Here is a 25,672-nt window from a genome sequence, read left to right on the forward strand (position 1 = left end):
CCAAATATTAAAAAGCCATGAAGCGTATCAGCTTGGTCTCTGCCAAAATCCCCATGGAAACAAAAACAAACCAATACAACAGCACGACTTTGTGTCATGCATGCAGTGCTGGATCACGCTAATTATCCCATTTCTGCAAAAAAGAAGTTTCCCCTTTCAGATTTTATGACGGGAAAAGCGTGACTAAAATGTGATTAAAACATATCACTCAGCTCTTACCGAGCAGGCCTCAAAAAAATTTCTCTGAGAATTTGCTCTCCCTATTGCTTCAGGAACGCATTTGTCTTTATGGGGCAATTATCACCTGAAGGAACTGGCAGAGGAAGGGGGCCTGTTAGACTAATACCAATAATAACTATTAACAGCATTTACCTTTCACTATGACCAGGCATTGACTGCCAGACCAGCACAGTCTACAATACATGATATGTATGAGCTGTAGACGGTCATAAATGTGCTAAAAATAAACCTTGAGTTCAAACTTGCACACACACAAAAAAGCCTTAAAGGTACTTTTTTGTTGTTTTATAGAACAAATGAACATGTTTAGTTACATGGAAACAGAAAAACATGTGGGCGGAAAGCAACCATGTTAGTAACATAATAGAGGAATTGTACAAAAATGAAAAATAACTTATAGGATTATAGGGTCATAAAAAATGGGGAACAAGAGAGAAAAGAAGTATTCTTCACTAATAAAACATAAAATCTCTAAAGGTATTGATAGACTAAAAATGATGTTAAAATTTCAAAAAAATATAAAAATTGTTTATTATTGTTAAATAAAAATACATACATTTTTGAATGATTGATTTTTTTTTAAACTGTCAAAATATAAACACTGTTGCAGTTTCTGAATCACAGTTGTGCTGAAACAACTGAAGAATATCAATCAGTTTGGTGCCAAGAATTAAAAAAAATAACGTTTTCCAATATTTAACTGAAATAATAAATAGTTGTGCAAATGCTGGTACACACCATGAAATATACTTGGATAAAGATATACAAAAAGCACAAAAAAGATCAGCCATTTAATAAATTACATTGTAAATAAACTTGTCATTAAGCTCCATCAAAGTATCATGGACCATTTGAAGCTTCATGATTTCAATCTAATGAAAAAATATGACATCGCAATACCAACATTTGAATCTAAATTCTGGTTATTCCTGAATTTGTCCATCAATACTAATATTTTTACATTACATGTGTGTATATTTCTAAAAAGTTACACCCTTGTTAGAAGACATTTAGAACTGGCACAAGACGTATGACTACACTATTAAAAGTAGAGACATTTGTTAAATAAAGAAAACTTTTATGGAAAAACCTTCATTAACTACACTTGAAAAAGCATTCCAGTTAAAATGAAAGCAATTATAACATCAAACCTCTGTGCTGAAGTTGATGGTGCCTAAATAATTACAACGTATCAAAGGAAAAAGCAAAAATTTAGTTCCTCATAAGTTTTACTTTCATGTGCTGCAATGAAGGAAGCAGTTTAATCTCTTTAGAGTGGTGCAAACTAATAAAAAGATCATGTCTTTGGGAGCCTTACTTTGTTTTTCTGCTTTTAAACTTGCAACATCTACAAAAGAATGTTTAATAAAAAGACTGAACAAAGGGTAAACAGTGGTTTTAAAAATGCAAAGGATAGTACGAGGCCTAATATTTCAGATCTCTGGTCCTTAACTATCTTAAAGTCTGCTCCCAGTTAGCATGGAGCCTTTCTGCATCTGTTCCACACACGCTGCAATGCTTTGGCTCCAAACCTCTCTCTTAAAAAAAGAAAAAAAGCAGTAAAAACCTGTGTGTAACACTTAATATGAGCAATTATAAAGAAAAGCAAAGGTATTGGGTTTTTTTCTGTGCTGAAACAAAGGCACCAGCTTCTTAGCATGACGTTTTATTAATGTGTGTAATGTGAGTGTCTGCCTTTATCCCAGTCTTATGTGGTGCCAACTTAGACCACTAGATTACTTCCCTGAAGCAAGCAGGTTTTCTAATGTAACTACCCTATTGAGGAGTACTTTGTGTACCAAAACCCACAAAAATGTAGCCCTGAAGCTTAAAAAACCTGAAACAGTCTTATTTTTGTAATTAGATATTATTATTTTCTCTATTTTACAATACGCACAAAGTACTCTAAGACGTAAGCAAAGTGACCCAGGTTTCTAACTGGAGTTTATTTATCATTAATTGTTGTGTGAGCTGCAATGACAATAAAGAAGATGGATTGGTTTTACTCGGGTCTTGTTCTGTTAACAAGAGGCTGGAGGTGTTTTTTCGCTCGCTCCCACACAATGGCAGCTCCTTCGGAGAGAGCGACCCAGGAATTGATGGCTGTAAAGTGATCTTAATTGTTCAGTGATGGATGTATAGGGAGGACACTTACAGAACTTGACACTTGAGATAAGGCCTCGCATTCCTGCAGTCGAACCGCCGCTGTGTCCACCCCGGGCAACGGCGCTGCGCCAGACAACACACACAAACAAGGAGGGCAGACCGCAGTGTAACAAAATTGCACGAGAATGTGGCGAAACAAAAATATTTTGAGGCTGGAAATGTGTTGTGAAAACTTACAGGAGATGTCAGGCACAGCCTGTTCGGAGATGTGAGGCCTGAGTTCCTCCTCGGATCGGCTGTCTGATACTGTGTCCCCCTGCAGCCTAGAAACCACACACAATAAATATACACAACAGCACAAGTCAAACGTGACGAGAAAAAGAGAAATCAGTTACTTTAGATAAAACTTTGAAACAAATCTGACATTTTGCATGACTAAAACCTGGTTGATAAAAGCTGTTTCTCTGCTTCCTCCAATGATTTTGTAGATTTTGTTTCCCTTAAATCGTTAAGGCTGTTTTTTATCACAATGCATTCCAAGCCCTTATAGCTTTTCTTTTCTCCCTTTTTTTCCCTTTCCCACCACAGGGATATCTGTTTTGAGTGAGCTAAAAGCAGGTCTGAGAGATTTGGCTGTCTCATAGAGGTACTTGAAGATTTACGCTTCCCAGAGACAACAAAGTAAACTGGGTGAAAGAAAAAACAGACGGAACTGCAGTTTTTGACTTCACATGTAGCCTCTTCAAACTAGCTGAAACACAGCTGTTGTTTAATATATTCAGGGAGATCATTCAGAAACTTTGAATCCTTGCAATGACAACCTAAAAGCTAATTTTGCATTACAGAGCTGCAATCTATTTGGATTATTTCCTCTATAAATGAAAAGTCAATAATTCATCCGAGTGTATTTTATTACAGTTTTTTCTCCATATCCTTCTAATTGTAACATATTTTGTTGATGGTCTTGAACTTGTCCAAGATAACCACAGCAATGCCCTCTTAGAGTGAACAAAAGCTGTCCAACTATAACATCCATTCTTTCACCTATCAAAGCTAAAAAGCTTTTTTAATTAAAGTTATAGAGAGGGAGTGCTGTCAAATAGGTTAAAGTCCCACTCCAATGAAATTCATGTTTTACATGCATTTTTGTAGCATCTTTCTTACGATGGGGAACATATATAAAGAAAATTAAGATTAACACTGGATTTCTGAGTATGTCTTTATTCAAATTGTGGTGAATTAGGAGCAGACAAAAAAGGCAATTTGAAAAAGCTTGTGGTTGTTATATACAAACTACAATCGGCAGGTCGCAAGCTTCCTGCTCCACTCCATTCTAATGCATCCACTATCACAGATAGATTGATGTACGCCTTTGTTTTCCTCATCCGAGCTTGGATCTAGCTCCAAACTGCATGGCTGGATGGCCCCAATATTGCTCGCCAATTTAGTTGCACCGTTAATGTTAGGTTGGGGGCTGTAAGATAGTGAGACAATGTAAATGAATGGATGATGGGAAATAAGAGAAGGCTTACTCTGCAACAACAGCTCTGCCCACAACTCAGAGGCAAAATTCTGATGCCAAAGAAACTATGCCCAAGAAAACAATACAGAGTTTTTCAAATTTTGTCTAAAATCATGATAAAAAAATTATCATAACATAATAAAATCATAATCATAATTTAAAGACCACTGGGAACACTTTTAAAACAAATCAAAAGAAGATTGGAGTGGGACTTTAAAAACACAGCAGTCCAATATATCGGTAAATGTTCCCACTTTTTAATGATTAAAATGATCAAAGCAGAGATGTTCTGGATCCGTCAAAGTGAGCAATTCCATGTTTGGACAAGACTTTAGTATTTTAATATGTCTGCATGTATGAAAAACTAAAATTGGACTCAAATAGTTGTTGCTGCATAAGGTAAATCTATTTTGCCAGAACACGGGTGGTTAAACCTCACCCTGGAAGCTAATGTGGAGTAAGAGACTTGTCACCTTCACGCTGTTGGTGTGAAATCAAGTGACACCTTCTCTGGTTGGCAGCACCAAGTGCAACCGGCTCATTTGCAGCTGAGTGGAGTGAGAGTATTGTACATGTGCTTTAACACAGAAACACTGACCTGTGTGAGTTCATCTGTGGAAAAAGATAAAATAAAAAACTGAACTTTAATGTCCCTGATTGGAGGATGACAGTGTGTCGGTGTATGAAAACATCCGGCTAAGCCAATGTTAAAAGCAAAGAAGATGCGGGCAGGTTTTTTTTTTTTCACGTTGGCACTGACCCAACTATGGCTTACTTCGAGTTGAAAACTCAACCTAATTTCCTAATTTGACAAGAGTTGGTTTTTTTCTGAGCTGAAAATTGTAAGACTGGCTATCTACAGTCATTTTTAACATGTATTTTTGGGGGGGATATGGGTAAATGCCCAAAAATACTTCTGTGTTTTCCCAGAACTCTGCATGCTTGTCTGAACGCTGCAACTCTTTCCTTTACCATTGCTGTTCACGTGTAGAAAATATTGCCAGTTTGATGCAAAAACATCAAAACAACAACACTGCAGTCATGTCATTCTCCTACATAACATTTGACGACATCCCGCAACCTCTGTGAGGATTGATACTGATAAGCTGCATGAATGAAAGAAATGTAGGAAACAAATCTGAAGCGTGCAGGCTGTATAGAAAGATGTGAGCCTGCTATATCTCTAGGAAGATACCCGTCTATCTCTGACTGGCATCAATGTTGGATTTCGCCTAAACCTGCCTTTGGTATCACACCCAAAACCCAGAAATCCAGCACTGGGCTGATCACAGAGAGAAGCAAGAAGCGTGTCATGAGAAAACAACTGTGATACAGAGGAAAATAGTGACAATGGAGATGAAGATAAACACATTTTTCTGCTTCCTAGGATCACACATACAGGTGAATAGAGGCTGGTAAAAATAAAAAAAGAACATTCTTTAAAATATAGGTTGTTACTTGCTTATTTAACTGAGAACTTTAAAGAACATATGTAGATCCAAATCTTTAGAAGTTGTTGAAAACGTTACCGGTCCCTCAAATGCTAAATTTGGAAGAAAACCACATAAGGAGTTTGTCCTCAGAAATTCCCAGACTCCCTTCATTTTATGTTTAATGTTGAAGACAGGTCTGCTTTAACTTACACTGTGGCTTTGTCTAGAACTCACCAACTGATTTCAGTGCCTAAAGCGACCCACACAGAAACTGAGAAGAGAAAATGAGGTTGGGAATCACAGACAAATTAAACTGTGGTCCTCTGAGTGAAATACCTATTTTGAAGCCATTTACCCACTAAAAGCGACTGCAGCTTTGGTGCTCCTTATTTTTCCCACTGCCTTTCAAAGCAGATCTGAAGACATATTACTGACAAGTTATGAGATCATAATGATTTGTTTGAGTGAAATTGACCAGTCAATAGATAGCTGTAGTACCTCTGCTGCTTCAGTATAGCTGGTGATGCATGATGGTGCATGCATTCACTCATTTTGAATGGGGAACATTAAACTTCAAGTCATTTGGAATTTTACACTTTGAGCCATTATCTCTGTCTAATGCGGGTTCAGACCTGACCCCACCGTCTGTTTTCCAATTGATGCAAACCAGGAAAAACAAAATGCTGCAGTTCCTCAAAAGACCACTAGATGTTAACGTCAGAAAGGAGCAATTTCCTAATTAAATCTGATGTTAAAAAATCATATTTTACACTAAAAATAATTGTGCAGCCTTTTGCCAAAATAGTTTTTAAAACCTTTTTGGTGACATTTGTTTAGCTCCTATGTGTGATTAGATTGGCTGTGTTGTCAAAAAAATGTTAACCTGCCCCGCTGTCATTTTGAGAACTCGAATGATTGGGATGAAATAGTCTCAGGTCGATGTGTCCTTCCCATTTCTGGTTTCATCTACACACCATCCGGAATTCCATGGGTAACATCAGAATACCTGTGCAGTATGTTTCTTTTCCTTCTAAAGATATCTAAATTTATACCATGGTCAGGGTGAATACTTGATTCTGATTGGCTGCTGGGTGTGCATTAAAAAGTGATATACCACAGGCAAACCGCACGGTGAAAAAAGAGGTTCCGGTCACCTAGCTTAAATGTTTTGTATCACTGCGCCGGCTTCTTTAAAACAACCTTTTGCTTCATCCTTTGGACAATAACAAACGGTAAGAGGTGAACTTTCTCTCTGAACCGATGCTTTTCTCAACCCATCGGAAAGATCAGCACATATAAATCGCTTTGTATCGCCGACTCTTGACTGCAGCGGTGGTGTGGCGCCACACGTAACAAATAGTTCGCTTTTTGTGAGAAAAGCTGTCCAAATTGAAAAAAACAAGAATTAAGGACTAAAAACGGGTTTGCGTCGGACGGTTCAGGCTTTCACGGCGTGCGTTAAAAATTGATAATGCATACTTTGTCAGCCATTAACCCTTACATCAATTATGTTCTATGTTTTGATTGAATGTGTTCTGCATTGGGATGAGCGGTAAACTTGAGAGCTGTTATGTGTAGGTGCATGCATGTGTGTGCTTTGTGAGTTTGTGTTGGTTAAATACCTAAATTGTTTAGTAGTTTGTATTTTGTCTGTTTTTCTTTATTTGTTTGTTCTTAACTGTACTTTGTCATCTCTTTTTAATGTTTTGTTATTAATCTAAAATGCCAAACCCCTAAAAAAACTAGATGTGGCATCTCAAGGGACTAATCCTTCCAATGCTTAGTAAATGTTAAAATCAATAAATAAAATCTGTCTATAGTTCAGTACGGCTAATTTGATCCAACATTTGACCCGTGCGTTTGGTTTTGGGCTGTAAGGCCATGAAAACAGGCACTATAGCTGTTGGATATTGTCATGGAAAACAGCAGCTGAAGAAATGTCACACAGTTGTGTGCTTGTGGGAAAAACCCTCAAGGATGAATGCTCAGATAGTATATAATGTTAGTTGTTTTCCCATGTAAAGGCAAACTACAAGACTGGCTACTTAATGTTCACAAAGGATACATTTTAGATATTTGCTTTTTTCCTCTCTTTGTGGTATGTGCATTGTTCATTCTTCTTTCTAAAATGCACAGTAACATCATGACTCAATTTGGATTGTTTGAATTTACATTTGCATTAACCTGCTCTAGGGTTTAGCTGCTCTAGGGTTAAGCTTTGAAGGGATGCTTTGGTCTTCCCCAGAGTTCAAGTGAACGTTCACACCTCCCCAAATGGAGGGGATAACTGGAGAAAATTAACTCTGGTTTAGTTCAAACAACCTTTTAGTGAATGTGCCCTTGGGGCTCAGACATCCAAGCTGCTCTCACAGCAGGTGGCAAATGCGGAGTAGTTCTGCCGAGTCAGCAAGAATCCCCAGGTGTGTGTCAGCAGTACAGAGGATTCAAACATGCTCCTGTTGGGAGAGCCTGTGAGACTCTCTCTAATGAAGTCCATTGACCACTGTCTATTTAAAGACGATTTTCCTGTCTGGTGTGGCTTAAATGGACACTCACAGAGGTGTAACGATTCATTTTAATAACGATTTGAGTCATATCATAATTTATGGTTGATATTTGTTCATTTTGAACGATTCGATTCACTGACCTAAAGCTTGTCTTTTGCCAAGATTTCAACCAGTGTGACTCAGAGATGAATACCTGCTACTGAACAGTGCAGGTGAGCTTTTCAGATTTCCCTGTATTTCTTGCAAGATAATCAAGTGTAAATTAAACATGTGTACAAGCAAGTAAACAAGAATTAATGGTGAATCCATTCATTTTTAGTTTTCCTAAAATTCTATCACACTGTATGATCACGTCTTTGCAAAATTTGAAGTGTTTCCACACATTGGACTGGAATGATTGATCGATCATTTTTTGCTGCCATCACATGTGTGTTGTCCGCTGTGATGCACTTGGTTGTTTTTCACGAAATAGTAAAATAAATTTATTGTGCCTCAATCCAAATGGAATTTTTCCAATATTTATATAATGGATTTATTTCATTTTGAAATGATTTTATAATGGTTTAGATTGTTTCAATTCAGTTAACAACTTGCCTCAGAAAGATCGATCTTGTTGGTTTGAAGGAATAGAAATCGATTCATTGATACATCGTTACGCCCCTAACAGACACTAAATTTGTTCTACCACTGCTGCAACAAGTAACCCTTTCAAACAAGAGAAAATATACAGGAGAAACACTTTTAAGAATATTTACAGTTGCAAGCAGGAGGCCTTTGATAATGTTAATTCGTGTTTAAAATCAAACTGAAAAAAAATCGTACTAAAAAAATGACCAGACAGAAGTTTGGAACATTTACCTGGCACATCTAGAACAGATGTTGAGTGTAACTTTGGCCTGTGGTTCAGACTGATAGGAGCTGCGTCCTTGGCTGAACTTGCTGCCGGATGGAACCAGCCCCATCACGCCTTCCATCCTCAGGTCATCCAGGTCCTCTGATGGCAGAGAGGGCAGTGAACACAGAAAACAAATAAGCAAGACAAGAAAGATGGAGAGAGAGAAAAAGGGAGAAAGTAAAGTAAGCATACTTTGGTTTGTCCTGTGTCTTTTTAAATGACAATAATGACACAAGTAGAATGGAGCATCAGAGAAGGCAAAATTGTTCTCTCACACAAATGAACATAAAGTAAGAGATTCTGAAGTTCCTAAGTTCTCCAAACTCTTTGCTGTGCAGGATGATGTAGAGGTAATGGCAGCACAGAGGCAGGAAGGTGTTATGACAGAGGTCTGGTAAACTTTATCTGATCTCTCACGGTGTCCCTAACAACAAACAGGGGCTACAAAACTGTTTATTTTCCCCTTCTTTTCTGCATGTTTAAACAGAAAGTATTCTCTTTTTTTTTTTCGAGATCACATAAAACACATTTCATTTTTTCCATCTCCACACCCTGTCCGAGCAGTTCTGCTTTTCCTCAACGCACAGCTGTTCCGTATGTGGACAGGCTGTCTACACGGAGCAACTAAAAATCTGACATTTGGATGAGATTCGAGGCTGAATAAGATCATCATGACAGTGAGTTTTCAACATCAAGACAACGTCCACAACAAGCTTAAACGCTTCTGTCAGAGACAACGTTCAGGAATAATGAGGAAAGAAAGTCCAAATCACTGCAGAAATAACACTTATGAACCAGGAGGGAACAGAATAACATGAAACCAATCCTCTGTACAGCACGGGCAAATGTTTGTTAATGAAAATTAAAGGCGAGGTTCGGAAACCGCTAAGCGGGTTTGGTTTTAGGATCATCCCCCGTGAGATAACATGCTGGAGTACTTTTCCGTGTCACAGTTCTTGCCGTGAGAATAAATAGTGAGTGGGTGTTCTGGCCCGTTGCTAGGATGCATGCACTGGTCAAGCTTTGTTTTTTTTTTTCTTTCAATCTTGAATCAACATTTTCAACGCTGTTCTTCTCACTTCAGAAGAATTTCAAAGCTTTCCCAGTGAGGGGAGTTTCAGGAAATGTTGGCTTCTTACCGCTGCTGTTTCTCTTGCACATGCAGAGCAGCCCCTGACTTTGTGTTTACCTAGTTATCTGAAACCAACACTGATACATTTTCCTTTGGGGTCATGTTGCATCACCCCTGGTTTGGAGAAGAAAGGACTGGGCCGCACACCTTGCAAAGGGAGACTACATGACTAATCACCTGGATTAGATTGGATGACAGTAGGTCCTGAGAACTAGCTCCCTCAATCCATCAGTGTGGCCATCAGCCAAAATACTCTCATCTATCTTCAGCCTCCAGCAGATGTCAGGAAGAGAAAGGTGTTGAGACTTCTGAGCAAAGCAACTCATGATCTGCAACATGAAGCAACTATGACTTCTTTTAGAAACTGAAAATCAGATAAAGGAAAAAAAAGAATTAATGATTTGTTCATTTTTGCTTTATAGGAAATCCTGAAATGCAGTGAAATCAGTGAAGACAAAGCCTTTGCTGCCACCATGAAGCTCCTTTTTGTGTTGCCCGAAGGAACATAATCACATCAGCTAGAAGGTTTTAGTTTGCTTCTATTAGTTTGATCTTCTGGCAGCAATCACACACATTCGCCCTCTTGCTGGTTGTTTGTCTGTTTATTAGAAAGAATAAATTAAAACAACCTCTTAAATTATTTAAAACTTTGCGCAGAGCCGGAAAACAGACAAAAGTTAACAATTAGGTTAAAAAGTAAAACTATTTATAATTTGAAACAGTTGTTTCTTGTTTGTGTAAAAGTTTTTGCAGCAACATTGTCTCACTTTAATTTCCAACATGCAGTAAAAATAACTTTTCCATTTCACTTTGCAGCCCATGCTAAAACATTGTTTTTTTTTTATTTTGTGCACTAGAATTTAGTTTTCATCTGAGGCTGGAGTCTAATTTTTTTAATATTTATTTGAAGTTGTGGATCAAAAATGCAAAGATTTATTTGTTTAACCATTTTTTCATAATGCTGCTATTGCTTTAGAGGCTGAGCATTTCTGTAGCTTAGAGCGTAAAATCCTTTTTATTTTAAAATACCCAATTTCACAAGTAGGCCTGCTTTTTAGGACAAATAAAATAGCAATTGCTAACTATCCTGCTATCCAACTAACCGCTTTACAACCCCCAAATCATCTCGATCCAGATCAGATAATTTGCAGCTTCTTTGATCTGTGAAACTAGTCATGTCACTCCTACGGACACAAACGTGTTGTTTTAGTGTTTCCAGCGGGACAGATAATCTGCATTCCTGCCATACCCTAAAGCAGGGATATATTAAATGTCCCATTCATCATGGAATGCATGAGAGGGGTGGGGACAGAAAAAGCCACCAGCGATTTGGTCAATTTTCTGGTCGTGGGAACTGCTCAGTTTGATGCTTTCCCTCCTTCTTGTCATCTTTTCTCACTTCTTTCTCTGTGAGCCATTAGCCTTTGCACTACAGCGACACACTAGATTTTCTTTGGGTCGCGGCCTTCAATGCAAATCATTACTTGACATTTAAAAACATTCACTTGAGAAAGTGCAGCTTTCATGAAACAGCAGAAGACTTGTAGTAACCTACCCTCACCCTGAACACAACATGACCTCAGTGTGCACAGCTGCTTGTCACTTCAACTCCTGCTTTGTCTTTTCAGTCAATTCCTTCTGGTACAGACAATATGACACAAAAAAGCAGAAAAGGACTGTGGTGATAGAGAAGATAAAACTTATCTGAGGTGCTCTAAGGTCATTGAAGTAAACATGGGCTTTTGTCTGGAGGCATCCCACACACACAGAAATTTAAACATGCTCCAAAAAAAATGCAACAGAAGTCGAAACACATACTTGTGCGCTCCCAACATGCTGTTTTGACAGAAGATTATTAGAATTAGCAAAAGCTACTCTGTAATTTGATTGTTCAGGCTACCTTCAGACATAAAAGACAAAAAAGTCAATAAAAGATGAAGTTGCTGATGACAAGGAAAGTGGTTTCTTTAAAGTTTACGTGTGTTTGTGGATATAAAAGACATACCACTTAACTGAAAGATTACATCTCAATTGTGTCTGGATCTATCCATTGACAACAGCATAGAAAATAGATAAATAAAGTCACTTGACATTTTTTTGGGACTTTTTTTGAAAAAGGGAAAATAGTTGGGACAGAGAAGCTTTAAAAGTCCTAAAGTAGCCCACACTGGCTGTTGTAGAGTTGAGTATTTTTCCTGTCAGTCAAGAAAACATGTTTTTGAAACCAAATTTTACAGATCTGGAAGAGCAACAAGCCATCTACATACTGGATGAATGGATTTGCCTACTTCGGTTTTTACAGTTACTCAATCCAGACGTCTGGATTCTTTGATTTTATTTGTCTGTATTGCTTTTAAATTAAGCTGCGAGACAAATATCTAGGTCGCTGCTCAGTGAATTTCTTTACAAGCTTATAAGAGTCCTCATCTGCACATCATTTGTGTTTTTAATTAAAATCCAAGACACTTATGGTTGCAGGCCCAAACTTAAAACATTGATCAGCTTCTTTCAGAACTTCAAAAACACCAATGTGAACATTTCTTTTAAGCCAGTTCAGGGGACACTCTCAGAAAAACCTCTGCATGTCTTGAAACTGTAAGAAGATTTCTTAATCATGAGCTGGTGGAAAGTGTTGTGGCCAGCACAACAATTTAGTTTGGTGGAATAACATGTTGATATGAATGCTTGAGGCTCCTGAGTACGATTCGCCATTGCCATGACAACCACAGGTAAATGGCGAATACCTATGATGCGCTTTTCTATCTTCCTTGACGGCCCAAAATCCTTTACAGTCACAGTTCCATTCACCCATTCACAAACAAAGAATACTGGCGCCAACTCATTACCACCAGAGGCAAAGTAGGGGTTCAGTGTCTTGCCCAAGAACACTTCGACACATGGGTGGGCAAGGTGGGAATTGAACCGGCAATCATTCCGATCAGACATCAACCACTCTTCCCTATTGAGATCCTATTGGCAGATTTTCTTTAAATAAACAGATAAAACCCGCCGAGGCTAAGAAAAATGGTCTTACCAAGAATTCTTATTTTAAAAAAAAATCACTCAGTCATGTTTTCCTAGACTAGGATTATTTTGCGTTTGGAAAACTTTCTTGACAAGATTACTTTTCTTACAAGATAGAAAATAATTTATTTATTTTTCTTGAAATGAGAGTTACTTTCTAAGATTCAGTATTTGCTGTGCAAGACTGACCATCAAGATTTTGAAGTTCTTCAAGACAGACTGGTTTTCTACAAAAAGTTAGCATCCCTGTGATTTAAGCAAGTGCAAGCCCATCTTTTGGTGTAATTATTGGTTGATGGTAAAACTAACAAATACATCAGCGCCTAAACAAGCAACGTTAATGTGAGCACAGAATTTTTCTATGCAAACACAACGATAGTTTTTTTTGGGGGGCAAAAAGCAAAGTAAAAGTGATTACATTTCAAAGTGAAATGTTTAAAAGTTTCCTTGGTTACTTGTTGTACTGGTAAGGTGTCTTAAAGTAATGTTGACCCACCTAATTTATTAAATAAACTTGACTAAATGCAACACATTGACATCTTTTCATGTGTAAATTCCCAAGTTAAATCAAAGATTATGTCAATATTAAATTCACTGGTTCTGTGTAGGTGTCTTTTCCTGCATCTATTTAGCCAATCACGTGTGCACACTCAAAAAAAGAGCTCAGCGTGCTTCCCACACTAATCAGCAGCGATTAGTGTACAATGTGTTGCCCAGAAAGCCAGTTTACCCTGAGTGCATGACAGCCTCCTAGGCCCCAGTCTAGACACAACAGACGTCTGTCCACAGGCCGTCAGATTTTCACTCCCCATGCACGGTGGAGGCCATGCGGGCTCCCGTCTAACTACGGGCGATGCAGGATTAATAAAACGTGCCTGCATTGGAGGGGGAATACATAGGTGTGTGGAGTGGGGTGGGGTAGAATGGAAACTATTCAAGCAATGTAATCTCAACAAAAAAGGTTTGAGCGATGAGGAATTCCGTCCCGCAATCACTCAATCGCAAGTAAAGCCAGAGAGGAGTGGAGCAGTGTGCACAGATAAAGCCTTTGTGTGCTTTTCTCTCCAAGTTTCCATGTAATTTAATGTTGTTTAAACAGCGACGGACTGACTGGCTCTTTGCTGCTCTGCGAGAAGCTAAAGACAGAGCTGGAGTCATAATTAGCACACAAGCTTTACAAATGACTTAATGTACACCTTTGCAGAAGCAGCGACGACAGATATACGAGGTGGATTCATCCGAGGCCTCGCCACACACACTCAGAGGGGGACACATGCACCTACACACTCCAGCATCTCTACAAGCCATGGCGCTTCAGCGAGTGCTGGAATTTATTGAGTCTCATCTGAGAGAAATAATTGAACTTTCCATTCTTTCATGATCTCTGGCAACGTGAAACCACAAAACACTGGGCTGTAATTAATGTTCTGTACGTGACAGATGCTTTGCTGCTTACGGTGTGCAGCCCAGAGAGCCACACATGTGTTTGCAGCACAGTTAGACGTCAGACGTGCACATGCAGCGACACTCGCAGACCCCACACTTCTGCTGCCCTCACACACAGTACAAGCAGCATTTGTGTTTCATTAAGCCTCCAACACAAACGGCTCCACTGTGCGGTTTGTTGTCACCACCTTTGATGGGATTCGCACCAGAGACAATTTTGTTTGCCGTGATAATAAAAAGGGTATTCCAGCTTACAAATCATAATAATGCATCGCATTTGATGACACCCTCAGCCTGAAGCCCCGCCCCTCTTAGAAGTAAAAATGTGGCTGCCGGGTTCCACGCTGTCACGGCCATGAGCGCAGCAGTAAAACCCTGATCCGAATCAGATGGAGACACACATGAGCGTGGCAACATAACAGCTCTGAGGTCTGTGGAAAGAAAGTCTTATCGCAGATTTTACTGTGAACCTCCCTTTAACTGGCTTTGTAGGTGACATCGAGGCACCGCCAGTCATTATTCCAAGCATTGAGGATATTTCTGGAAAAAGTTTATCTCCTGATTAATTCTTAAGAATCCAAATGAACCTTTTCATCAATTTGGCTACCACCATAAGTTTCAAATAAAAAACTATGAACTGATTAAACAAGGTGGCTATGGAGGGAATTCTGTCAAATAAACAACACAACATGATTGTGTGAAAATTTGTTTTGCCTGCTTTTTATTGGCAAACACAGAGCAACAATCAGCTTACACTTGCATTCTCTCACACACAAACCCACTTTTGTTTAAAGTCTTTGATTATCTTTTGATCTAGTTTAAAGTCTTCCCAGTGGTCTTTTAATTACGATTATGCCATTCTTTTGCAAAAACATGAAAAAACCTGAGTTGTTATCTAGGACAGAATTTCTGCAGAGTAGCAGTAGCCTGCAAACTGTTTGAGACCATCTAAGATTTAAAACCTGTTTTTTTCACATTCAAGATATTTGACCAGGTTTGGAGTTGTTTTAACTTCTCTTTGCTCTACACCTTCCCAAGCTTTAATCAAAATCGGCACATTTGAAATTGTTTTGCCTCATTAAGAGCTATGGGATCTAGAAATAGCAAAACTATTATTAAAATCAGTTAAAATCCCTAAATTGATTTGTGTCTAAAAAAAACCCTCATTTTGTTGGTTCCATCTTAATGATGTTATTTTAAATTTCAATAAATGTTGATCATTTAGATTGAGATTTATAATTCTGGAAACAAAAAAATTAGATTTGTGTTCTAAGAATAAGTTCTAGTTTTAGATTTTATGAAGATTTATTAAGATGGGCAAACTTATCCTAAGATCAGATTCTCATGTTGTTCACATTTCCACTTATTAAACTAGTTTTTTGACGCTGTCATCAAAACGAACTATAATTAGGTTGATATAAATTCAAAAAATATGAAGTAAATGCTTGGAACTAGTTAAAAAGTACTTGTTTTGGGCTGCATAACATTCAGTTTTAAGTAATTCTAGATTTTTCTGCTTATTTTTTCCTTTTGGAATGTTTGTGTGGAACTCTTTGTTTCTAGATTTTGATTTCTTATAACATTTCTTGTTAAGCAAAAATTACTTGCTGCATGGACAGATAATTTTACAACTTTCGACTGATTTTTTATTTAAGATTAGTATTTTTCTTTCTATTTTTAGGCTACCTCTTATGACAGTGTACATCAGAAATTTGCCTCTGAGTTGTTGGCAGGACCGCTGAAGATATCCCTCCCTTTTTGCTGAGAGTTTTCTGTTTACACTCTCTCCTGCCAGCTTACAGTCCCTCACAACCCCAACTTAACATTACCGGTGCAACATGAAGCAGCATTGGAGCTATCCAGACGTACAGTTTTGATCCAAATGGCAGCTCAGACGAGGAACTCAATGGATCTGTTCGTCTACAAGTGGATGCATCAGAATGAAGCGGAGCCTGTATCGCCAATAATCTTTACATACGTCCTCCATCATCAGAAAAGTGCCACAAAAACACCAGAAACCCAACTGTCATCAGAGTGGCTCTTTAAGCACTTCTGTGCATGTCTGCTTACTTAAGTTCAGAACTCACACGAGACGTTGTCCTTCATCTGGTTTCCTGGATCTTGATTTGGAAGCAGACAGGAGGCATGAGGTCTTATGCTAAACAATCCGTAATAACATAAAGCATCCTTTCAGACAGGTCTTATATCTGCAGGATACCTGCTCTATCTACAGATGACATGCTTGTGCACCCGTCTACAATCTTCTCCCTCTGTCTGGCTGCAGCTGCCACAATACAGCATCAGTGTATCTATGTCAGTTCATCTGAGGTGCACACGCAGGATGACGGTTGGTATCAGGCCAAGTGGTGCATAACACATAACTGTGTAATGTTATGATATAAGCATAGAAACCTGGTTGGCTACGGTTATTTGATTACAGTGTTGCTGCCCTAATGCATCAGCAATGCATTTGAACCATGGAAACATTTCCAGGCTTCCACAGGCCAAAGCTACAAAGTGGCTGGAAAGACCCTCCAATCCGATCTGAGTTTGATGTTTGGAAACTGACATATTTTTGTAAAAGTTTTGATGCGGACAGTCGCTGCTAAAACAAGCTTCCTCTCTCTCTGTGCACCACTATCCTGCTGCTGTGTTTTTTGGCCTATTGTGTTTCTGTCGTGACTGTTGGTTATTTGGGGAAAAAAGAGCAAAACAATAGTCCTTATCTGCTGAAACTGACAATCTCAAATGCAGGAATGTTCAGGTAAACAACGTTATTTTAGAACTATTCAAATGATATTTACTGAGTTCTTTGCATACATGTTTATAGTCGTTATACTTTGCTACTGAATGAAAGTATGTGATTTATAAAACTAGTGGTATAAGAAATAATTACCAAACAGTTTCATACCGAGAATAAAGTGTTTATCAAAAGCCTGAAAAACTGTTATGGTTAATCTCACACTGACTAAGACAGGATACTAAGATTTAACAGTTCCAGGCACGACCAAAAAGAGGGAAAAAAAATCACTTTCCCTTTCTGAGCTCAAAAACATGGGTCCTGCATGGTGGTGCAGGCAGCGTTTGATCAAGGTTGATATGACACCTCGAAAGAAAAGAGCCACACACAGGAGCTGTAACGTATCCGGCAGTCTCTGCTTGGCGTATCACAGATCAGACGCAGCTTTATCTCTACCTCATCTTGTTCCCGTCAAACCTTCCCTGATTCTGTTTCAAGACGAGAGGTTTCACGTTTGAAAAAAGTGAAAAATGTGCCGACTCAATGGGGTCTACTTTAAAGCAAATTTTAAAGGAGAATAAAAGGATTAAAAGGTTTAGCATAATCTGACTTCCTTCTTGCTGACATTTAAAAAGAGTGGAAGTGAAAAAGCTATGACGCAAACAATAACTCTGAACACGGATTTACCAAAAAATATGTTTCTTGGATCAAAAATTGTAATAAACTGGGAAAAAGTGATAATCCCCTGAATGTAATTATCTTCTTATGAGCTCCTTATGTATGTAACTCACAAAGAAAAATTAAAAGAAAGCTAAATTTGGTCTCATTCCAAACTGAAAGAACAAGTTTCTCAGAAATTTCAGTCTCAAATTTTTGTCTTGAGTTTCCTGTGGCAAAGTGTCATTTTCGCCTTTGATTTTACCTCCTGGCTCCAATAATTGCAACTTCCAACAGGTTTGCCTTACTGTTGGAGCAATCACCCTAACGAGCCTCTGTCCTGGAAAATGTCAAATGAACCAAGCAACGCACTGGCTTTTCACTCAGAGGGATGTATTGCAACAATTTAGCCACTTGAGGGCACCCTAAGCAAAGGTTTAAAATGGAAGCTTTACACTAGAAGCTGTTTCTATGGCATCACCCTTAATGTCTGCATTAAAAAGCAAATTGTTGAGGTCCCTCCAGCTTCACTAGTGCCCTTAAGCATCTTCTCAGTTTTTAATCTTTATGTGCACACCAGAAGAAGAAAAAAAGATGAATATCTCTTTTAAGCTTGAAATGTGCCTACTATCTCTATAAAAAATCACATTTGCCTTATCTTATTTTTGTCCTTATACTTATTTCTAAAAAGAAACGAAGATCTATTGAAGGTCTTCAAATTCTCTGAGCAGCCACAGGTTTGCAGCAGCAACTCCAACACCCGGTGAGTCAGTCAGAGAAGCTGCGTCTCCAACGAACAGCATGACCAGACCTTGAAAAAGAATCAGAAATTACCTCAGTGAAATGAATCGACCTCAGAGTTACTGCCCCAGACTGTGGTGGAAAAGTCACTGGGGGGAATATGCCTAGGTTTGAGAGTTATGATCCATGAGGTTCATCACAGACCACCGGTATCCTGCTTTATGGTTGTATTTATCTCCATTATGGACTGCTGTCGTGGGTCATAACTTTGAACGACTGGCATAACAAAGGAAGAAAAAGACTCTTGAGCCCTTTATTTCTTCCTCTCAGAACTTTGTGATGGAAAAAAATCACATGAGGTTTTATGGAATACAAAAGGAACCTAAAATATGTCCCATCTGGCATGCTGACATTTTCGGTTTTGGCCTGAAAATATGTTTTATAGGGACTGATGGAAGAATTTTGGATTTTTTTTTCTCTCGACCATTCAATTAAATTCTTAATTTAATTCTTAATTTAATTCTTTACACGCATACTGCATAATAAACTAAAATTAGAAGGAAGTTTATGTATGACAGTAAAAAAGCTCATTTGATAAATGGAAAAGGGCATTTTACATTTGTAGGTAGAACTTTAATATGAGCCAATGCCACATAAACTATTTTTACGTGTTTGACGAATCTAAGCGAGTCGTATTTGATATGTTTGACAATTTCAGTATCTGGTGCAGACCTTCTGCACCTTGTCAGCTTCTTTACACCCAGAGTCTAGAAGTGCACTATAATTGGAGCACATGTCGGCACAAAATGACTGCACCGTGGATTGTTTTTCCTCATACTAAAAGAAAATGACAGCTATTGTTTTTAACCAACCTGGAAGTCAGTTTCTACAAAAGCAGAATTTTGTGGTTGTTAGCAAGAAGAAGTAATGCTTTAAATACATATTTAAATACATATCTTGTCCCACATGCTGTGTGTGCAAATGCAAAATATGCGCAATGTGGCTTTCTGGTCATTTTTGCCAAGACATTCACCCCTGCAGATGGGGCTTATTGCACGGACAAAATAGGAGGAACAAGTGAGAGGACCAGAGGGAAACCTTCACTACATGAAATATTTCAGGGAACAAATTAAATTTGGCATGCAGAGTTACGCTCTGTGCCTGCACAGGCAGCATGAAAAGCTCTCAGGCCGTTCACTGGTGAGGCTGATAGATACAAGACTTCAAGTGAGGCGCTTATTTTCAGCAGTAAGCTTTTTTTTTATAAAGGCTGCAGGAGGTGGAATGGAGGATTGTGTTGCACTAATGCCCTAAACACAAATCAAAGAAGGTGTGTTTTGACTCTGCAATGGTAACAGTGAGAACAGACAAGAGGAGCAACTCCTTGCAACAGATGGATTACCACAGCACACACACTAATAGTGAGATGAACTCAACATGAAAAATAAATCTTAGGGAAATATTAACTTTACCATCACCATTTATGTCAGTTATCCGTTCCTTTTCTGTTTTTGTAAACATTTAGTTTCAATAAAATCAAAAGGTCACCCATTATGCTCTGTTTTTTCTAGATGAGATAACAGGGGAGTATTCAAATCTGCTGAAATAGCGGCTACATTTTGTGTCTTTACCCAGAAGCTCCATGGCATCGTCCTCGTCCTCAATCTCATCTTCCACCACGGAGGCGTTAGAGCTGTTCACTGAATCAAAGGAGTCCTGGGACAACATGGCAGCCAGGAGCTTCTTGTGATGCTGCTGCTGCTCCTTCAAGCCTTTACTCTTTGTTTCCATCTTCAGACTGAGGAAGACAGAAAAAGGTTGATGAGAGGGTTGTAGTCTGAATGAGTTCTTTCTAATCTGTTAAACAATACAGTGGGGCTAAAGGTTTCCGTCAGTCACAGATTCTACAAGTCATCCCACTTAACAAGATGAGAGAAGTCTGTAATGTTCACCATACACTTCAACTGTGAGACAGAATGGAAAAAAGTTCACCTCGATACTAAGTAATGGAACTTTAGTTGTCAATGACAGAGGTCATCAGCAGGTCATCACACACTCTAGCTGCCATTTCGGTCCATTCCTCCATGCAGATCATCTGAAGAGCAATGATGTTTTGGGGTTGTTGCTGTACAACACAGACCTTCAACTTCTTCCACAGATTCTCTTGGATCCAGACACTGGCCAGAACTCTCCAGAACCTTGAAATGCTTTTTATGTAGCCAATGCTTTGTTGCCTGGACGATGTCATTCAGTCATTTTTCATCTTCTAAAAGGTTTTTTCCCCAAACCTCTCCACACATGACCCCATTTATTGTTTCCTTTATACAGATCCCAAAGCTTCATGTCTCCACCCCCATGCTTCACAGTGTTTCTCTTAGGATGTAACTCAACATTCTTTCTCCTCTATATATGATGAGTAGCGTTTATACCAAAGAGTTTCATTTTGGTATAATCTGATCACATGACATTCTCCCAATCTTCTTCTAGATCCTCCAGATGGCCTATAGCAGGGGTCGGGAACCTTTTTGGCCAGGAGAGCCATAAACGCCACATATTTTTAAATGTAATTTCGAAAGAGCCATACAATAATGTAGTGTCCCTTTCCCACACTGAGGCACTGAGACTTAATCTATTTTAAGGTTCTTTATTCTGGTTACTGCAGACCGCAACAAACGCCGTACAATTAATTCAGCAACTCCTGAATCTCTCCCGCCGAGACGAGAGCACTTCTCCCAACTTTATATTCCCCCGTCCTGCTCCAGCCCTCCCATTTCCTTATTCGGCCCATGGCTGAACCCCATTGGTCCAAACTCCCTAACAACAGGCTGAGCGACAGAACTGAGGGCCAATCAGATCTCTGCTTGAACGATGCGTTCCATGAACTCCAGAACTTTTAACGCGGCCCAACAGCCAAGTTAAACTCAGTCCGCGACAATATGTTTAAAACTAAATATACAAATGAATGTGTGCATTTGATGTAATTTCAACATTTTTAAAGTCCAATAAGTCTGTGGATTCTTTTTAATAACATTGTTATACTGTTGCTAATAAATGATGAGTATTTCTCGTGGTGGTTTTGCTGATGGTCTAGTCTGGTTGATCCGTGGTGAGTTTCTGCTTCAAGCAGGCGTTGAGACTTTAAACGTGATCGTAGGTCTGAATGTTCTGTAGATGTGAGACAGACATGGAACCAAACACACACCCACGCTGCAGGAGTGACGGGCAGCGGGTTTACGTTTTTACCATCTCTGCGCGATTCACCTGCTGCCGGTCCCCCCCCACCCCCCACCCCCTCTGCTTTCTTCCTCACACATCCCGTCCCCAAAACTGCGCGCTCTTCCTCAGGGAGGCAATTCAAAGGTTTCCGGGTGGTACAAACTCTGTGAAATAATAGATAACAGTAAACTGATATTTTTTTCTCCAAGCACCGCTACTACTGCGCGCCTCTGGCATTGCATCGCGCCCGAGAAGGACTGGTCTAATGAAAAAAAAAAAGTATAATTAAGGATTTGTCTGCGAGCCACATGTGACCATCAAAAGAGCCATATATGGCTCGCGAGCCATAGGTTCCCGACCCCTGGCCTATAGTAAACTTTAGACAGGCTGGACAAGTGCTGGATTAAGGAGTGTGACCTTTGGAGAACTGCTGTGCACAAATCCATGACAATAATGGTAACTTTTGTTACTGTGGTCACAGTTCTCTTCAGGTCATTAACCAGTTCCTCAATGTTATTCTGAACTTTTTAAGATCCTTTTTTTCACACCAGGTAAGATCTTGCATGGAGCTCCGGGTGAAGAGAGATTGTCATTGATCTTGTATTTCAGTGGTTGGCTTCTCACCAAGCTGCTTGTTTTTATGCAAGTAATCATCCCAGTGTTACTCAGGTTCACAATATTGTCCCTGGTGTCTTTCGACAGCTCATTTTCTGCAAAATTATTTCAAGGTAAAATGAAAAACTGTTCAGTGTAGTTTTCTGGCTTCCTCTTTTTTTCAGTTGAAGTGATCTAAGATAAATACTGCAGACATTTCTCATTATTCAAAACTGTCAAATTTAGGACAAACAGTTTTAACAGCACTGAGGTAGAGGCTTTTCTTTGGAGATTTGTTTTGAACAGTTTGCCAAAAAGTCATTTCTTATTTAATACGTTTAAAGATTCCTGTCTTGTCTAAAAAGCTGCATTTACTGAGCTTTTGGAACTTAGAAGATTTTTTTTGTGGTCTGATATGAAATCATAACATCTCTGTTGTCTTTCTTAAGACTCCAGCTTCCAAATAACTAACAGACTGGAGAAAAGAAAATGTTGAATGAGTTATAGATCCCTTCGCTGGACAATATTCTCACTTCATTACATTTAATTATTGAAAACATGAATAGGTCAAAGGTGATCAGCATTTTTTGTACCTCCAAAAAGCATTTGCTTTAAATAGACTGCATATTTTTGAGCAGATGAAAAGATATTATTTTAAGATAACAAAAAAGGTTTTCTGAAGGATATTGGATATGAAAGTTTCATTTCACCCATTTTATAAAAAAAAATATTTTCTTTCTCATCTTCTTTTTGCTATAATCCTATATACCAAATATCCCTGTTTTGCTTTGAAAGACAAAATACAAAAAATAAGAAATATGAACTCCTGTGAGTGAAAGCGACAAGAATATTTAAGATTTCTGCCTAAAATAGTTTGAACATTTGATGAGATGGCTTTTGACAGGATTTTTGCACAATGCAAAATGGCGGTGACCCTACTTTATACTCCTTAATTTCTGGCACAGATTATTGTTACTGATTAGTTTTGCAACCAAACTTTTATTGCATTTCCTTTCACAAGTTACACTTCCCATGTAAATACATTTGTCCAGTTTGTTTTAGTTCATTATCAGTTTAAATAGTTACAATTTTTCCAGTTACCAGTGTTGGTCAAGCTGCGTGTTACTGCAGGTTTGGCCGGTCCTGCTCCTGGAGCCACATGGCTTTGGAGTCGCTATTGAAAGTTTTTTGAATTAGTAGCATAAGAATTTTTTTTTTTAATCAATCTAAGCAGATTATTTTAAGTACTCCAGACAGTGTCAGGATCATTCTCTGATCTCTTTTTTTTTTTTGGTTTCTGAAGCATCCTCTTGAGGATCAATCAATCAATCAAGGCTCTTGCGGGGGGGGGGCGATGCCCCTTCCTGGTGTGTAGAGCCGACCAAAAAAACAAGGGTCTTCCAAGCTTTCCGGTCTTGTGCCAGAAGCTCAGTATCCTTCATAGCAAATGCTATGAAGGATCTTGAGAATAGAACAACACAAACATCTTACGGTCTTCTTAGGTCGACACAGATCATCTCACAGGTGAATCAGCCCAACAACTCCTTCACCCAGCAGATTATCCTCTGAGGTGATTCCTCCCTGTAAGCCTCACATACAATAACCTAATGGGATTAACCGTCTGCTGGGGCCTGCTTGTGATTTATGGGTTTATATCTTGTTCAATCTCTGGTCACATGCAGTCATGTTGAATGATACACAAACACACACAGACAACAACAGAAAAGACTAATAACTAAGTTCTATTCTTACTTAACACTTAAAGACATTATTTTTATTTTGATCTTTACTTGTTCATCCCTAGATTAAACCCATATTACTGGTGAAATGTCTACTTGGATGGAATGGAGGGGGTAGAAAACGAACAGGAAATGTTTTAAAGGTGCATTCAGTTTTGCACAAATGTGATCGATCTAAAAATAACAACTCATTTTAACCCAAAAAAGTATTTCATGCTGCTCTAATAACTTGTTTCCTTTTATATAAGGGCCTCCATCCAACCATTTCTCTGGCAGTGGGGAATCGGGAAGCAATCAAAGACACCCAGACCTTCCTCTCCCTGATCGCCTCCTCTAGCTCTTCAGGGAGAACACTGAGATGCTTCCAAACTAGCTAAGAGATTCAATCTCTCCAGGGTGTCTGGAGTCAGTTACAGGGCCTCCTCTTGGTTGGACATGAATAAACGCTTCATCAGGAAGGCTTCTGGGTGTCAATCTCACTAGATGTCAGAGGCTCCTCAGCTGGTTCCTTTTGATGTATAGAAATAGCAACACCACTCTGAATTCCTTCTAAAGGACTGAGTCTCAAGTATATTTTTGAAAATGGAAGCATCAGACAAAATAACAAATCAAATTTGTGATACCATATAACACAAAAGAAAATATTGTGGATTTCCCCTTCAGGTTTTTCAAACCACCAGATTGTCTCCTATATATGTGAAGCTTTGGACAAATGGGGCAAGTGACGCACCCTGGACAAGCGGGGAGGGATTCTTCTCCTTTTTCTTATTCTACGACTAGCCGATGCTCGCCACCTACAGTTGGAAGAAGTGCGAAATGTCAAGCCGTGCAATACGCCTAAATTTAGCTCCAGGCTTTTTCTTTCCGAAATATGAATGACTTGGTGTCATAGAATTCCAGCCGGGCACAAACCGCAACGTATACCTCCCTGAGCAATGTTCACCGACACCAACACTAGAGTTTTGAATGTGGAAGCCCAAAACGTGCGTTCACATGGACTTTTCATGAAAAGTGGCCTTTATGAAAATGTTTCTGAGGACGGTGTTTACATAGTTTAAGCGAAAACCAAAAATGCATTCCTTTTTTTTTCTATTCTGTTTTTTCCCTTTTGGGGTCACGGGGCTGCTGGAGCCTATCCCAGCCACTTGTGGGTGAAGGCAGGGGACACCCTGGACAGTCTGTTGCAGGGTAGAATGTCCTCAATCACACACCCCTTCACTCTCACACTCTCACCTAGGGACAATTTAGATCAACCAATTAACCTATGAAGCATGTTTTTGGACGGTGGGAGGAAGCCGGAGACCCCGGAGAGAACCCACGCATGCACAGGGAGAACATGCAAACTCCACACAGATTGATGTTCCGTTCAAGTTCCCCCAGCCAGGACTTGAACTGGGGGCCTTCTTGCTGTGAGGCAAGAGCGCTAACCACTGCGCCACCGTGCAGCCCGAAAAACAAACCAAAAATTTTTTTTTAAACCAAAACTAAAAACAAGGTGATTTGGAAAAGACATACTTCATTTCCATTCTTATTCAAAACTAATAGAGCATCACGTAAACCATGTTGGATAGAGGATTCTAAGTGGGATAATCAAACCACAGTCAGTCACAATGTCTGCAGTAAAACACATGAACATCTGTTTGAACATCATGAACTTGTTTTACATTTGCTATGCAGACT

The 25,672-nt window shown here is 39.0% G+C and overlaps 1 protein-coding gene across 1 annotated transcript in view; it reads right to left on the minus strand.

The window, feature by feature from the left end:
- Positions 1-25,672, minus strand: part of c20h8orf34 (chromosome 20 C8orf34 homolog) — a 72,341-nt gene that overhangs the window by 23,617 nt on the left and 23,052 nt on the right. The window contains exons 7-10 of the mRNA XM_023949896.2: positions 20,075-20,241; positions 8,667-8,802; positions 2,584-2,669; positions 2,396-2,469 (exon numbers count right to left, since the gene is read on the minus strand). Coding sequence (XP_023805664.1) covers positions 2,396-2,469; positions 2,584-2,669; positions 8,667-8,802; positions 20,075-20,241 — 463 coding nt within the window. The remainder of the gene's footprint in view (positions 1-2,395; positions 2,470-2,583; positions 2,670-8,666; positions 8,803-20,074; positions 20,242-25,672) is intronic.

Source organism: Oryzias latipes, chromosome 20 (genome assembly GCF_053564925.1).
Source record: "Oryzias latipes strain Hd-rR chromosome 20, Olatipes_Hd-rR_3.1".
Classification (NCBI taxonomy): domain Eukaryota; kingdom Metazoa; phylum Chordata; class Actinopteri; order Beloniformes; family Adrianichthyidae; genus Oryzias; species Oryzias latipes.